Consider the following 16,376-nt stretch of genomic DNA (forward strand, 5'->3'; position numbering starts at 1 on the left):
ATGCACTGGGCATTGATTTTATGTATAATAGTAGGATGATTACAAAACTTATAGTCAGAATTTGCAGGTTTCCCTGCTGATTCTATCATTTTCTAGCAATAAAACTTTGGACAAGTCCCAGGTCATCTCTGTGTTTCAGTTTCTTCCTCTGATAAAATAGAGGTAACAAGATCTGCCATGGTTGGCTAACCACAGGGTAATCGTGAGGCTTAGAGGAAACAACTTAGTGAAAGTGCCTTATGAACTGATAGTGCTGCACGTGTGTAAGCATTATTTTTATTACTGTGTTATTTGAAGTTAAGCATTACTAATGGCTCCCATTTCCACTGCTTTTATTTTAATAGATAGATCGATAACATTGGCAAGTGTTTGCTATTTACCTGATGCCATGTTAAGCACAATTTTACTCCTCACATCTCTAATAATATTAGTATTACTATTGTTAGCCCCATTCTACAGAGGAAAAAGTGAGGCCCCCAGACAATAAGATAAGGGCCAGCTGTGAAGTGTTGATGCTGGATTATGAACTCAGCTTGATTCTCCAGAGTTTAAGCTCTTATTTACTGCATTCAACTGATGGATTGTAGCAAACACCCAACATCACAGAAGAAGGTGATAGTCTAGAACAGGGATTGGCATGCTTCTTCTGTAAAGGGCAAGATAGTAAACATTTAGCCTTTCTATGCCAAATGATTTCTCTTGCAACCATTCAATTCTCTCATTGCAGTGCAAAAGCAGTCATAGACGATTTGTAAAGGAATGGGCGTGGCTGTGTTGCAATAAAATGTCATTTCTAGAAACAGGTGGCAGACTGGATTTGGCCTGCAGGCCATAGTTTGATGACTGTTGCTCTAGAAAATTCTGAGTTGTCCAATATGACAGTCGTTGGGCATCTGTGGCTGTAAATTCAGTTCCTCAGTTGCACTGGCCACATTTCAAGTACTCAATAGAAACGTGTGGCTAGTAGCTACTGTATCAAACAGTGTAGAGAACATTTTCATCAACACAGGAAGTTCTATTGGAGAGCCCTGGTCTAGATCATCTTTGGAGGTGGGAGGTGGGGAAAATCTTTTTATCAGTAGCTATGAGGACATGGAAGCTCTGAGTCCTGGCTTTACTTCTTATATCTGACTCTAAGTAAATCACATCATCTCCCATAGGCTCCATTAATACACACATAAAATGGGGATAATACCCTCTGTACCATATTGTTGTGAGAATTGAATGAGAAAATATGTGAAAGGTACTTTGTTAGGGGCTGCACAGACATAAGCCATTGTTAGGATTCTAATTGTTATGTAAAATGTGAGAGAATGTATGGAGACAGAATTTGGGTAGGTGCCTGAATTGACAATGTTTTCTTTGAAATCACTCTTGGGGGAGACATTGAGATGATAGAGAGTTATCAGAATAAGGGAATTTTATTATTTTTATGGTATTCTATTTTTTGGACCATAAAAACAGTAAACAAGGCAAATCTCAGTGTCTGTTCACCTTTCAGAGCTTGGAATTGCCTTTGTAATGCTTAACACCCTCAGGAAACGGACAAAACTGTCCAGATAGGGGCTGTGATGAACTTGGCAGGCAATAGTGACCTTCCTGAGGGAAATTAAAGGTTTATTTTTTGTCACATTCAAAGTTAAAAAGGATGGCGCCATGACACATCAAAGGTTCTAGTTCTTTCCTGATGCTTCTCTTTCACAGGGGCCCCTTTTATACCACACAGGTCAAGAACAAAACTCAATTCTGCCACAGAATGATCGACCAAGCCCTTGTCTGTGCAAATGGTTTTAACATCTCTGTGATTCCCAGGGCCTCCCTTCTCCCTGATTCTTCCCCCCTGTTGCTAGTCCCTGCGGTAAATCACCCTTACAGAAAAATGCCTTCTCTTCCCATGAGTCTGTCATCCCCTCTTGTCCCTCAGTGTGCTGGGAGCCAGGCTACCCTCTAGTTCTAGGCCGATCTACTGCTATCACTCACTTGAATATACAGAAGAGAAGGTTTCTTCCTGTTTAGCCTGGACACACCCTCCTGATTTCTGCCTATAACTAGGAGTTATGTTTTGCATCTATCCTTTCCCTACAGCTTTTTCTATGAGCCTATCTCACGTCTCTACCTTCTTTCCTGTTTCCTTTCCGTTATTTTTCACACTACTTAAGTACTCCAACAATTCACTCCTCTGCTCTCCAGCAAACACTCGCCTATCAGACTGGAATGAAGGTGCCTGTTCTTACACACAGCTGATGCCAGTGTATATTAGTTAAACCTTTAGGAAAGCAATTTGGAAATATTTGTCTAAATCCTTAAAAATCTGGTCAAACTCCTTTGAACCAGTAATTCCACCTCTAAGGAAGTATTTAACTAATTAGACATGCACTGAAAATTACTAAACAAAGATAATCATTATTGCATTATTTATACTACTAAGCAGTTAGAAATAACCTTAGTTGTCAACAATGGGAAAAGAATAAAACAAACACCAAATCTACAAGCAGAAATAAAATGTACTAAAATATTAACAGTGGTTAAGTCTGGATATCTCTGGGGTTATCTCTGGTTATCTCTGAAGTACCAATGATTTTACTTTCTTCTTTTGCCCTTTTTACTTTTACAATATGCATATTATTATATAATCAGAAAGAGATTAAAAAAATGAAAGTTCCCATTCTTCCAGGCTGGTTATTATATATTCCTCTGTAGTATTCTTCTTCGAGCATTCAAAACGCACATTTACCAGCCAAGAGGTGTGATCTTGGAGATAGCCACACAGGTCTTTCTCATATATACTTGAGAAGAGAAATCTAAGAGCTTGTTTTGAGGTCCTTTACGATGAACAGCGAGTTTGAAAGGGGAGGAATTAAAGCCAAATGCCCTGAGGAAGAAGTCTGGTGTCAGCGAAGAGGATGTGGTTGCCATTTCTGCCATAAAATCCCTCTTGTCGTCATTATTGTCCTACAGTGCCGAAGAAATGGCTCTCACACCCACAAATCTAAGTAATGAGATGTCTCTGTAGATGACGATGGACTGCCAGGAACAACAGTTGACTGAGAAAAACAATGGCTTTTTCCAAAAGTTCAATGTGACTAAAGGTGCAATGCAGGAGTAAGTCAGAACTGAGCTTGCAGAAGCAGTTTCTAGGGTCCCAACTGCAGACATTCTTGGGCCAGCAGTATGCAAATGATGAGATTTCCAGGTTCAGAGTCTAGGTTGACAGTCTTCGCTATAATTTATCTAATTTTAATCTCATGAATATTTACTGTAGTAGGCCTTATGAGAAGCTAAAGGGGCCCACAGTCATAAACTGGGCAGATACAGATACCCATTAAAAAAAGTTGTTCAGACTCTAATCTCAATTTGGGAAAATATGTGGATTGTTTTATGGCTTCATTATCTTCACTTGCTAAAGATCTAAGCCATTTAAAATACTTTCTGGCATAGAGGGAGGACAAACAGCGGTATAAACACATATATACATTTGCTAGTACATGTTTAAAATGCATACTAGTTTAGCTATGATTAACACCTTTTTAACTAGGAAAACATTTTTAAGGTAAAAGATTTTCCAAGAATCCCTCATATGGCAAGAAAGCTATTATGATATCAAAGATATTCTTAAATGCATTTATAATTTATTGAAGATAGTAGCATACGCATTTGTAAACTTTGGGCAGTTTTTCATATAAGTTTTTTCATATAAGCAATATTTATTCATTCTATCTAAATCTGTATAGATTCCAGGATCCCTTTCTAAGCAGATTACACGTGAAGTGACTCAATACCCCCTCAACCCTGACAACACCTCCACCCTCTGGGTTCAAATCCCATAGACTTGGAACTACTTTTATAGACACATATCACATATTTACTGTGACCCATTCGAAAGCATACAAGAGGGAACACAGAGGCTCTCCAGCAAAATATTAATAAGTGTGGTACTAATTAATTAAGCAAAATGTTAAACAGTATGGTAGGGAATGGGCAAAGACTATCAACACACTTATTTTAGAAAAGGAAATACAAATGAGTTTTATACACATAGGCAAAGATACTCAACCTCACGCATAAAATGAGACTAACACTAAATGAGATACCAGTTTAAACATACCAAGTTGGCGAGGATCAAAAACTTTAATAGCACATGGATTTAGACAAGGAGTGGGAAACAGGCACATTTTTGCTGGGAGTGAAAATTGATTCAACCTCTTTAAAGCATACTTTGTTAAAAATCTATCAAAATTTAGAATATACGTATCTATTGACCTAGAAGTTCTACTTTTTGGGTTTTCCAATAGATATGCTATACACATACACAACAACAACATGTAGATGTGTAAGGATATTCATTCCAGCATTGTTTGTGATAGCAAATGACTGGAAACATTCTAACTATCTGTTAATAAAAAAACTGATTGGAAAATTATTTTACAGCCCCACAATGGAATACCATATTGCCATTTTAAAAACAAAGCAGCTCTGTATGTGCTAATATGAAATGGACTCCAAAATAGGTTATTAAATAAGAAATTCAAAGTGCTTTGAGGTATACACAGAATGGAGTGTATAAATATCCTCCCATATATGTTTTAAAGGGTCTATTCTGTATAATATATATACACGCATACATGCATACATAAACATCTCTGCTTATTTATGCATAGCATCTCTGTTGAAAATAAAGAAGCTAGTAAACATTGTGAGGAGGACAGCTGGGGGGTGGAGATCAAGAGGGCACTGTAGACCTACTCCTCTCTGTCCATTTAAACCATATAATGTTTTTAAACTCCACTTTTTAAAACAGGATATTAATTTACTTATTTGTTGATTTTGCACACTCATTTATACATACATGTGCACAGAACTGCAATTACTTTGGAATTTGGAATCTCACTGGTAAATAATTTATGGATTCAGCCAATTATTATTTATCCAGCTCCTCTATTTCTACTTGTGAGATATATATGCTATGTGAGGTGTTATTCACACAGAAAGAACTCAGTACAAGGATAGCAGGTGCTCCCTGCGGCTGGGAAAGATCTCAGTGTTCTCCCTTTAGAAAGGAGTAGGGCAGGCCCAAGCTCTGGCCCAAAGGCATAATAACAGCCTCTGTTTGGATTGTGTGGCTTGCAGTTTGCTAAAGGAAATTATCAAAGTGGACCACATCTTAGACAGATCAGATGATGAGGATGACATTTCCTCCGAAAACCCTCAAACTGACTTCCTTCACAAGGTAGACACTGAAAAATGGGTAAGAGAGACACTTAAATGACACAGTAGGTTGAAGAGAAGAACTTCACGCCACATATCTCAAAGTGGTAAGAAAATATCTGAGGGTTTCCTTCTAATTGGTGCAGAACTTCAAAGCTTGAAATCAGGAGGGAGGCAGGGGATATGGCATTGTTCCCACTGGATGCTGCTGTTACCACACGAGGGACTTACTAGCCTTCCCATGCAAAAATTTTTTTTAAAAAAGTGAATTATATGTTATTTTTGTCCTCTGGAATTTATGAAATAACTGTGACATTTCTCACCTTCGAGCAAATCACAATATGACCAAATCACCATATGACCATACCCCCTCCTCACAGATTATCTTCCAGTAGAATTCAGCTATTCACCCCTAATGCAGCCTCCAGGAGAGAATCCTTCAAGCTTCTGGGACTCCAGGCCTTCAGTGGCTTGTAGCTACGTAACTCCTGGTCTCTTGTCTTCATCCTCACATGGTCTTGTCTTTGTCTGTGTCTTATCCTCTTCTGTCTCTCATTAGGATGTTTGTCATTGGATTTAGGAACCCATTCAAGTAATCTGAGACAATCTTATATCAAGATTCTTAGTTACATCTGCAAAGACTCTTTTTCCAAATAAGAATATGCATGGGGTCCTAGTTCTGTATTAGGACATGGGCATTCCTTGTTTGGGGCCACCACTTAACTCTCTATGCTCTATGACCTTGGGCAAGTCACTAAATACAAATGGCCACATGAGAATGAAAATAAATAATGCACATGAAACTAATTTGTAAAGAGTTACATGAATGTTATTTATCTCTATTGACTTGGCCAGTAGTTTACACAGACATTTAAAGAAAAAACTGATCTATTCTCCCTCCTCCAAACTTTTCTCCTTCCAGTTTAAAAATAGTTCTGTGAAACACAGGAAATTCAGATCAAACTCCTTCAAAGGACAGAAGAAACATTTCATAAATAGTTACTAAAGAAGTGTTCAAGGATAAATCATGTCGATTTTTGCATGCAGAGACTTGAAATAGCAGAACATGTCTTGGATGCTTTTGTAGAACAAGGCAAAGAATACAGAAACAAAAAAGTAAATTGTATTGATCGAACTCATAGAGCAGGCATTTTGCCCCAAACTCTTTTTGATATGAAACAATTTAAATAAAAGGTCAACTTAGAATTATGTAATGATTAACCATATTCCTACACCTGTATTTAAAAATCTTTCACATTTGTCACATTGGCTTTATCTTTGTGTATATAAATAGATGAATCTTTCTGAACCACTTAAAAGTAGGTCAAAGACAGCATGATATCTCATTCCTGTTTACTTCAGAAAGCATCTCTAAAAATAAAACTTTCTCCTACAAAATACTGTTATCACATCTGGGAAAATTAGCATTAATATAATAATCTCAATTCTCTCAATATTCTAATTTCTTTAATTGTCCCCCAAATGTCTTTTACAGCCATATTTTTTAAACCAGCATCCCAAAAAGATCTATGCAATATGTTTGGTTTTCATATCTCTTTAGACTCTCTTAATATAGAATAGTCCTGCCACCTTTTCTTTTTTATGACATTGATTTTTTTTAAGAGACCAGAACAGTCATCTAATTTGAGTGGAGTTTTGGAGTCCATGGTCAGATGGAATTTGATTACTTATCAGGACTGAAAAGAGCTCTCCATGTGGACACTGATTCTCTCCATGCCCCTGCCTCAGCCTTCCTCTGTAGACAGAGCAGAAGGGCATGTCTGCTTAGCTTACAGATGCATCAGAAAGCTCCAGTCTCAGAGAGGACTATGTGCTTGACCCCAGCAAAGGGGGATTGGGTAGGGCTGGAAGAACCATGACATCTTGTAGTAACCTTTTGTTCTGCTTTGCTTCCATCATCATCTTTACCAGGATATGTTGGAGCTAGAGGCTGAGCATGACCAGGACCTGAGTAAACAGGATAAGCAAGAAACAGATGTTGATGAGGACCCTCAAGCATCTACATCTCTGCAGTTTGCAAAGAAGAACCTCCTTGAATTGTAAGTCTTGACACATGCAAGACAGGGCATTTAATAATGTGTGGAGGGGAAAATAAAATTTAAGCAGATAACTTAGGGAAAGTCTGGAAGATTTAAAATCCATACATGTCTTGAACCATAAAGCAGTCCTGTGCATAGGTAACTACCTACACGATCTAGCAATAATGTGGAGTAAGGACATTTTAGGGATGTAGACAGAGCATGGGAAAAAAGAAAACAGCAAACTCTTCTTTGAGGCCTGAAATTAATATATATTTAAACCTTCTCAGATAATTTTCTAGATAGGAAAACCATAATTATCATTAAGAGTATGTTATTAAGCCCTTGTGGATCTTTTCCCTATTGTATACTTCTCCTCCCCCTTAACCACTATCTTAATATCAATACTTAGCATTCATTCCACACAGTGAAATTAAAAATATATCTTTTTTTATTAAACATAAAATATGCTTTGTTTTATAGAGTCTTTAAAGATCTGTAAAGTGGATATCAAATAAATACCCAAACTTCTTTTCTTGAGGCCTGTGTGCCCACCTGGCCCATTTTGGTGACAAGGAAGACTAAACAGATCAACTCGCTATTCAAAGGAAGAGCGTTTCAGGCTATATGAGTTGTTTCCCATTTTCTGCTTTGAAAATGATCACCATAACATTTCTGCAGGTGTCTGAAGGGCATGTTCCTCAAGCTAAACTACTGGAACACAAAGATAGGTCTCCAGGTGAAAGAACTTGGAGCTGATTACATAGACAGAACAGAGAAAATTGACAATATTATTTAAAAAATAAATGTAACAGAAAACACAGTGAAGAGGTAATTGTAGGGTGTTGGGGTTGGTCATAAAATAGCAGAAAGTTTCATAGCTTTAAAAACTTAGGAAACTTTGGGCTTAAGATGATAAAGTCTTTAGGCCATAGGTATACTTTCTTGGATGAAATATCTGTTTATCTTTTGCTCATTTGAAAAATTGGGTTGCTGGGTTGTTATTTATGGGATGGTTTGTTCTTGCTTTTCTAGTTCCTTGAGGTGCATTGCTGGATTGTTTATTTGAAATCTTTCTACTTTTTTGATGTGGGTGTTTATTGCTGTAAACTTCCCTCTTTGTCGGGCTTTTGATGTCTCTGATAAATTGTGGTAGGTTGTTTGTTTTCATTTGTCTCAAGCAATTTTAATTTCTTCCCTAATTTCTTCCTTGACCCAATGGTCATTCAGGAACATGTTGTTTAATTTCCATACATTTCTATATTTTCCAAAGTTCCTCTTGGTATTGATTTCTAGTTTTATTCCAGTGTAATCTGAGAAGATACTTGATATGATTTCAATGTTTTAAAATTTGTTAAGACTTGTATTGTGGCCTAACACATGGTCTATCCCAGAGAATGTCCCACGTGCTGATGAGAAGAAGGTGTATTCTGCAGCTGTTGCATTAAATGTTCTGTAAATGTCTGTTAGATCCATTTAGTCCAAAGTGCAGTTTAAATCCAATGTTTCTTTGTTAATTTTTTGCCTAGATGATATGTTCAATGCTGTGAGTCTGGCATTAAAGCCCCCACTGTTATTGTATTGAAGTCTGTCTCTCCCTTTAGATCTAGTAGTATTTGCTTTATATATCTGGGTGCTCCAGTGTTGGATGCATATGTATTTAGAATTGTTATATCCTCTTGTTAAATTGATCCTTTTATCATTACATAATACCCTCCTTTGTCTTTTTTTATAGTTTTTGACTTAAAGTCTAAGTGTAGCCACTCCTGCTTGCTTTTGATTTCTATTTGCATGAAATATTTTTTCAATTTCTTCACTTTCAGTCTACATGTGTCTTTACAGTGAAGTGAGTTTCTTTTAGGCAGCATATAATTGGGTCATTTAAAAAACCAGTCAACCACTCTGTATCTTTTAAATGGGTAATGTAATCCATTTATATTCAAGGTTATTATTGATAAGTAAGGACTTATTCCTGTCATTTTGTTAATTGCTTTCTGGTTGTTTTGTATATCCTTATTTCTTTCTCTCTTATTGTTTATAATTGCATTTTGATGGTTTTCTGTAGTGGTAATGTTTGACTTTTGTCTCTTTCGCATTTGTATACCTATTCTATCAGTGAATTTGATACTTTTGTGAGTTTTCATGTTTGTAGATTTTGTTCTTTCATTTCCAGATGTAGGATTTCTTTAAGCATTTCTTGTGGTGATAAATTATCTCACTTTTTCCTGGTCTGGGAACAACTTTGTTTCTCTTTCATTTTTTGAAAGATAGTTTTGCTGGGTATAGTATTCTTGACTGTCAGTTTTTGTTTGTTTTTTTTTTTTCTCTCAGCACTTTGAATATATCATCCCATTCTCTCCTTGTCTGTAAGGTTTCTGCTGAGAAACCTGCTGTTAGTCTGATGGGGATTCCCTTATATATGACTAGACACTTTTCTTTTGCTGTTTTTAGAATTCTCTCTTTGTCTTTGATTTTCACAGTTTGCCTGTCATGAGCCTTGGAGAAGACTTTTTTGATACAAATCTATTTGGGGTTCTTTGTGTTTTCTGTATTTGAATGTCTATCTCTTGCAAGACTTTGGAAGTTTTTAGCTATTATTTCATTAAATTTTTTTTAATGCTTTTGCCCACTTATTCTCTCTCTGGAACTCCTAATATCCAAATATTTGGTTTCCTTTTGGTGTCCCATATGTCAGGTAGGGCTTTCTTCATTCTTTTTTATTCTTTTTCTTTTTTTGGCTGATTGGGTTATTTCAAAACACCTGTCTTCAAAGTTTAGAAATGTTTTCTTCTGCTTGATCTAGTCTATTATTTAAGCTCTTTATTATATTTTTATTTCATTCATTGAATTCTTCAGTCTTAGAATTTCTGTTTGACTCAGATCATGAATTGTTTTGTTGACTTCTTTGTATTGCCTACCTGTGTTCTCTTATATCTCACTGACTTTCTTTTTTTTTTTTTTAAATACAATATTTTCAAATGACAGATTCCAGTACCTGGAAACAAAAGATTCTATTTTTTTTTAATTTTTATTTATTATTGTTATACTTTAAGTTTTAGGGTACATGTACACAATGCGCAGGTTTGTTACATATGTATACATGTGCCATGCTGGTGCACTGCACCCATTAACTTGTCATTTAGCACTAGGTATGTCTCCTAAAGCTATCCCTCCCCGCTTCCCCCACCCCACAACAGTCCCCAGAGTGTGATGTTCCCCTTCCTGTGTCCATGTGTTCTCATTGTTCAATTCTTACCTATGAGTGAGAATATGTGGAGTTTGGTTTTTTGTTCTTATGATAGTTTACTGAGAATGATGATTTCCAATTTCATCCATGTCTCTACAAAGGACATGAACTCATCATTTTTTATGGCTGCACAGTATTCCATGGTGTATATGTGCCACATTTTCTTAATCCAGTCCATCATGGTTGGACATCTGGGTTGGTTCCAAGTCTTTGCTATTGTGAATAGTGCTGCAATAAACATATATGTGCATGTGTCTTTATAGCAGCATGATTTATAGTCCTTTGGGTATATACCCAGTAATGGGATGGCTGGGTCAAATGGTATTTCTAGTTCTAGATCCCTGAGGAATCGCCACACTGACTTCCACAATGGTTGAACTAGTTTACAGTCCCACCAACAGTGTAAAAGTGTTCCTATTTCTCCACATCCTCTCCAGCACCTGTTGTTTCCTGACTTTTGAATGATCACCATTCTAACTGGTGTGAGATGGTATCTCATTGTGGTTTTGATTTGCATTTCTCTGATGGCCAGTGATGGTGAGCATTTTTTCAATGTGTTTTTTGGCTGCATAAATGTCTTCTTTTGAGAAGTGTCTGTTCATGTCCTTCGCCCACTTTTTGATGGGGTTGTTTGTTTTTTTCTTGTAAATTTGTTTGAGTTCATTGTAGATTCTGGATATTAGTCCTTTGTCAGATGACTAGGTTGCGAAAATTTTCTCCCATTTTGTAGGTTGCCTGTTCATTCTGAGGGTAGTTTCTTTTGCTGTGCAGAAGCTCTTTAGTTTAATTAGATCCCATTTGTCAATTTTGGCTTTTGTTGCCATTGCTTTTGGTGTTTTAGACATGAAGTCCTTGCCCATGACTATGTCCTGAATGGTAATGCCTAGGTTTTCTTCTAGGGTTTTTATGGTTTTAGGTCTAACGTTTAAGTCTTTAATCCATCTTGAATTGATTTTTCTATAAGGTGTAAGGAAGGAATCCAGTTTCAGCTTTCTCCATATGGCTAGCCAGTTTTCCCAGTACCATTTATTAAATAGGGAATCCTTTCCCCATTGTTTGTTTTTGTCAGGTTTGTCAAAGATCAGATAGTTGTAGATATGCGGCATTATTTCTGAGGGCTCCGTTCTGTTCCATTGATCTAGATCTCTGTTTTGGTACCAGTACCATGCTGTTTTGGTTACTGTAGCCTTGTAGTATAGTTTGAAGTCAGGTAGCGTGATACCTCTAGCTTTGTTCTTTTGGCTTAGGATTGACTTGGCAATACGGGCTCTTTTTTGGTTCCATATGAACTTTAAAGTAGTTTTTTCCAATTCTGTCAAGAAAGTCATTGGTAGCTTGATGGGGATGGCATTGAATCTATAAATTACCTTGGGCAGTATGGCCATTTTCATGATATTGATTCTTCCTAGCCATGAGCATGGAATGTTCTTCCATTTGTTTGTATCCTCTTTTATTTCCTTGAGCAGTGTTTGTAGTTCTCCTTGAAGAGGTCCTTCACATCCCTTGTAAGTTGGATTCCTAGGTATTTTATTCTCTTTGAAGCAACTGTGAATGGGAGTTCACTCGCGATTTGGCTCTCTGTTTGTCTGTTATTGGTGTATAAGAATGCTTGTGGTTTTTGTACATTGATTTTTTATCCTGAGACTTTGCTGAAGTTGCTTATCAGCTTAAGGAGATTTTGGGCTGAGACAATGGGGTTTTATAGATATACAATCATGTCATGTGCAAACAGGGACAATTTGACTTCCTCTTTTCCTAATTGAATACCCTTTATTTCCTTCTCCTGCCTGATTGCCCTGGCCAGAACTTCCAACACTATGTTGAATAGGAGTGGTGAGAAAGGGCATCCCTGTCTTGTGCCAGTTTTCAAAGGGAATGCTTCTAGTTTTTGCCCATTCAGTATGATATTGGCTGTGGCTTTGTCATAGATAGCTCTTATTATTTTGAGATACGTCCCATCAATATCTAATTTATTCAGAGTTTTTAGCATGAAGGTTGTTGAATTTTGTCAAAGGCCTTTTCTGCATCTGTTGAGATAATCATGTGGTTTTTGTCTTTGGTTCTGTTTATATGCTGGATTACATTTATTGATTTGCATATATTGAACCAGGCTTCCATCCCAGGGATGAAGCCCACTTGATCATGGTGGATAAGCTTTTTGATGTGCTGCTGGATTTGGTTTGCCAGTATTTTATTGAGGATTTTTGCATCAATGTTCATCAAGGATATTGGTCTAAAATTCTCTTTTTTGGTTGTGTCTCTTCCCGGCTTTGGTATCAGGATGATGCTGGCCTCATAAAATGAGTTAGGGAGGATTCCCTCTTTTTCTATTGATTGGAATAGTTTCAGAAGGAATGGTACCAGTTCCTCCTTGTACCTCTGGTAGAATTCGGCTGTGAATCCATCTGGTCCTGGACTCTTTTTGGTTGGTAAGCTATTGATTATTGCCACAATTTCAGATCCTGTTATTGGTCTGTTCACAGATTCAACTTCTTCCTGGTTTAGTCTTGGGAGGGTGTATGTGTCGAGGAATTTATCCATTTCTTCTAGATTTTCTAGTTTATTTGCATAGAGGTGTTTGTAGTATTCTCTGATGGTAGTTTGTATTTCTGTGGGATCGGTGGTGATATCCCCTTTATGATTTTTTATTGTGTCTGTTTGATTGTTCTCTCTTTTCTTCTTTATTAGTCTTGCTAGCAGTCTATCAATTTTGTTGATCCTTTCGAAAAACCAGCTCCTGGATTCATTAATTTTTTGAAGGGTTTTTTGTGTCTCTATTTCCTTCTGTTCTGTTCTGATTTTAATTATTTCTTGCCTTCTGCTATCTTTTGAATGTGTTTGCTCTTGCTTTTCTAGTTCTTTTAATTGTGATGTTAGGGTGTCAATTTTGGATCTTTCCTGCTTTCTCTTGTGGGCATTTAGTGCTATAAATTTCCCTCTGCACACTGCTTTGAATGTGTCCCAGAGATTCTGGTATGTTGTGTCTTTGTTCTCGTTGGTTTCAAAGAACATCTTTATTTCTGCCTTCATTTCATTATGTACCCAGTAGTCATTCAGGAGCAGGTTGTTCAGTTTCCATGTAGTTGAGTGGTTTTGAGTGAGTTTCTTAATCCTGAGTTCTAGTTTGATTGCACTGTGGTCTGAGAGACAGTTTGTTATAATGTCTGATCTTTTACATTTGCTGAGGAGAGCTTTACTTCCAAGTATGTGGTCAATTTTGGAATAGGTGTGGTGTGGTGCTGAAAAAAATGTATATTCTGTTGATTTGGGGTGGAGAGTTCTGTAGATGTCTATTAGGTCCACTTGGTGCAGAGCTGAGTTCAATTCCTGGGTATCCTTGTTAACTTTCTGTCTCGTTGATCTGTCTAATGTTGACAGTGGGGTGTTAAAGTCTCCCATTATTATTGTGTGGGAGTCTAAGTCTCTTTGTAGGTCACTCAGGACTTGCTTTATGAATCTGGGTGCTCCTGTATTGGGTGCATATATATTTAGGATAGTTAGCTCTTCTTGTTGAATTGATCCCTTTACCATTATGTAATGGCCTTCTTTGTCTCTTTTGATCTTTGCTGGTTTAAAGTCTGTTTTATCAGAGACTAGGATTGCAACCCCTGCCTTTTTTTGTTTTCCATTTGCTTGGTAGATCTTCCTCCATCCTTTTATTTTGATCCTATGTGTGTCTCTGCACGTGAGATGGGTTTCCTGAACACAGCACACTGATGGGTCTTGAGTCTTTATCCAATTTGCCAGTCTGTGTCTTTTAATTGGAGCATTTAGTCCATTTACATTTAAAGTTAATATTGTTATATGTGAATTTGATCCTGTCATTATGATATTAGCTGGCTATTTTGCTCGTTAGTTGATGCAGTTTCTTCCTAGCCTCGATGGTCTTTACAATTTGGCATGATTTTGCAGTGGCTGGTACCGCATTTCCATGTTTAGTGCTTCCTTCAGGAGCTGTTTTAGGGAAGGCCTAGTGGTGACAAAATCTCTCAGCATTGCTTGTCTGTAAAGTATTTTATTTCTCCTTCACTTATGAAGCTTAGTTTGGCTGGATATAAAATTCTGGGTTGAAAATTCTTTTCTTAAGAATGTTGAATATTGGCCCCCACTCTCTTCTAGCTTGTAGAGTTTCTGCTGAGAGATCCTCTGTTAGTCTGATGGGCTTCCCTTTGTGGGTAACCCGACCTTTCTCTCTGGCTGCCCTTAACATTTTTTCCTACATTCAAACTTTGGTGAATCTGACAATTATGTGTCTTGGAGTTGCTCTTCTCAAGGAGTATCTTTGTGGCGTTCTCTGTATTTCCTGAATCTGAATGTTGGCCTGCCTTGCTAGATTGGGGAAGTTCTCCTGGATAATATCCTGCAGAATGTTTTCCAACTTGGCTCCATTCTCCCCGTCACTTTCAGGTACACCAATCAGACGTAGATTTGGTCTTTTCACATGGTCCCATATTTCTTGGAGGCTTTGTTTATTTCTTTTTATTCTTTTTTCTCTAAACTTCCCTTCTCACTTCATTTCATTCATTTCATCTTCCATCACTGATACCCTTTCTTCCAGTTGATCGCATCGGCTCCTGAGGCTTCTGCATTCTTCACGTAGTTCTCGAGCCTTGGCTTTCAGCTCCATCAGCTCCTTTAAGCACTTCTCTGTATTGGTTATTCTAGTTATACATTCGTCTAAAGTTTTTTCAAAGTTTTCAACTTCTTTGCCTTTGGTTTGAATTTCCTCCTGTAGCTCAGAGTAGTTTGCTCGTCTGAAGCCTTCTTCCCTCGAATCATCAAAGTCATTCTCCTTCCAGCTTTGTTCTGTTGCTGGTGAGGAGCTGCGTTCCTTTGGAGGAGGAGAGGTGCTCTGCTTTTTAGAGTTTCCAGTTTTTCTGCTCTGTTTTTTCCCCATCTTTGTGGTTTTATCTACTTTTGGTCTTTGATGATGGTGATGTACAGATGGGTTTTTGGTGTGGATGTCCTTTCTGTTTGTTAGTTTTCCTTCTAACAGACAGGACCTTCAGCTGCAGGTCTGTTGGAGTTTGCTAGAGGTCCACTCCAGACCCTGTTTGCCTGGGTACCAGCAGCGGTGGCTGCAGAACAGCGGATTTTTGTGAACTGCGAATGCTGTTGTCTGATCGTTCCTCTGGAAGTTTTGTCTCAGAGGAGTACCCGGCTGTGTGAGGTGTCAGTCTGCCCCTACTGGGGGGTGCCTCCCAGTTAGGCTGCTCGGGGGTCAGGGGTCAGGGACCCACTTGAGGAGGCAGTCTGCCCGTTCTCAGATCTCCAGCTGCGTGCTGGGAGAACCACTGCTCTCTTCAAAGCTGTCAGACAGGGACATTTAAGTCTGCAGAGGTTACTGCTGTCTTTTTGTTTGTCTGTGCCCCCAGAGGTGGAGCCTACAGAGGCAGGCAGGCCTCCTTGAGCTGTGGTGGGCTCCACCCAGTTCGAGCTTCCTGGCTGCTTTGTTTACCTAAGCAAGCCTGGGCAATGGCGGGTGCCCCTCCCCCAGCCTCGCTGCTGCCTTGCAGTTTGATCTCAGACTGCTGTGCTAGCAATCAGCGAGACTCCGTGGGTGTAGGACCCTCCGAGCCAGGTGTGGGATATAATCTCCTGGTGCACCGTTTTTTAAGTCCGTCGGAAAAGCGCAGTATTAGATTGGGAGTGGCCCGATTTTCCAGGTGCTGTCTGTCACCCCTTTCTTTGACTAGGCAAGGGAACTCCCTGACCCCTTGCGCTTCCCGAGTGAGGCATGCCTCGCCTGCTTCGGCTCGCTCACGGTGCACTGCACCCACTGTCCTGCGCCCACTGTCTGGCACTCTCTAGTGAGATGAACCCGGTACCTCAGATGGAAATGCAGAAATCACCCGTTTTCTGCATCGCTCATGCTGGGAGCTGTA

At 38.4% G+C, this 16,376-nt stretch overlaps 1 protein-coding gene across 1 annotated transcript in view; it reads left to right on the forward strand.

The window, feature by feature from the left end:
• Positions 1–2,968: 2,968 nt before the first annotated feature.
• SMCO2 (single-pass membrane protein with coiled-coil domains 2) overlaps positions 2,969–16,376 on the forward strand; it is a 37,913-nt gene continuing 24,505 nt past the window's right edge. Inside the window, 4 exon segments of the mRNA XM_054442912.2 lie at positions 2,969–3,102; positions 5,128–5,227; positions 7,138–7,265; positions 7,926–8,075. Of these exon segments, the coding sequence (XP_054298887.1) occupies positions 2,969–3,102; positions 5,128–5,227; positions 7,138–7,265; positions 7,926–8,075 (512 nt within the window).

The sequence above is a fragment of the Pongo pygmaeus genome, chromosome 10 (genome assembly GCF_028885625.2).
Source record: "Pongo pygmaeus isolate AG05252 chromosome 10, NHGRI_mPonPyg2-v2.0_pri, whole genome shotgun sequence".
Taxonomy (NCBI): domain Eukaryota; kingdom Metazoa; phylum Chordata; class Mammalia; order Primates; family Hominidae; genus Pongo; species Pongo pygmaeus.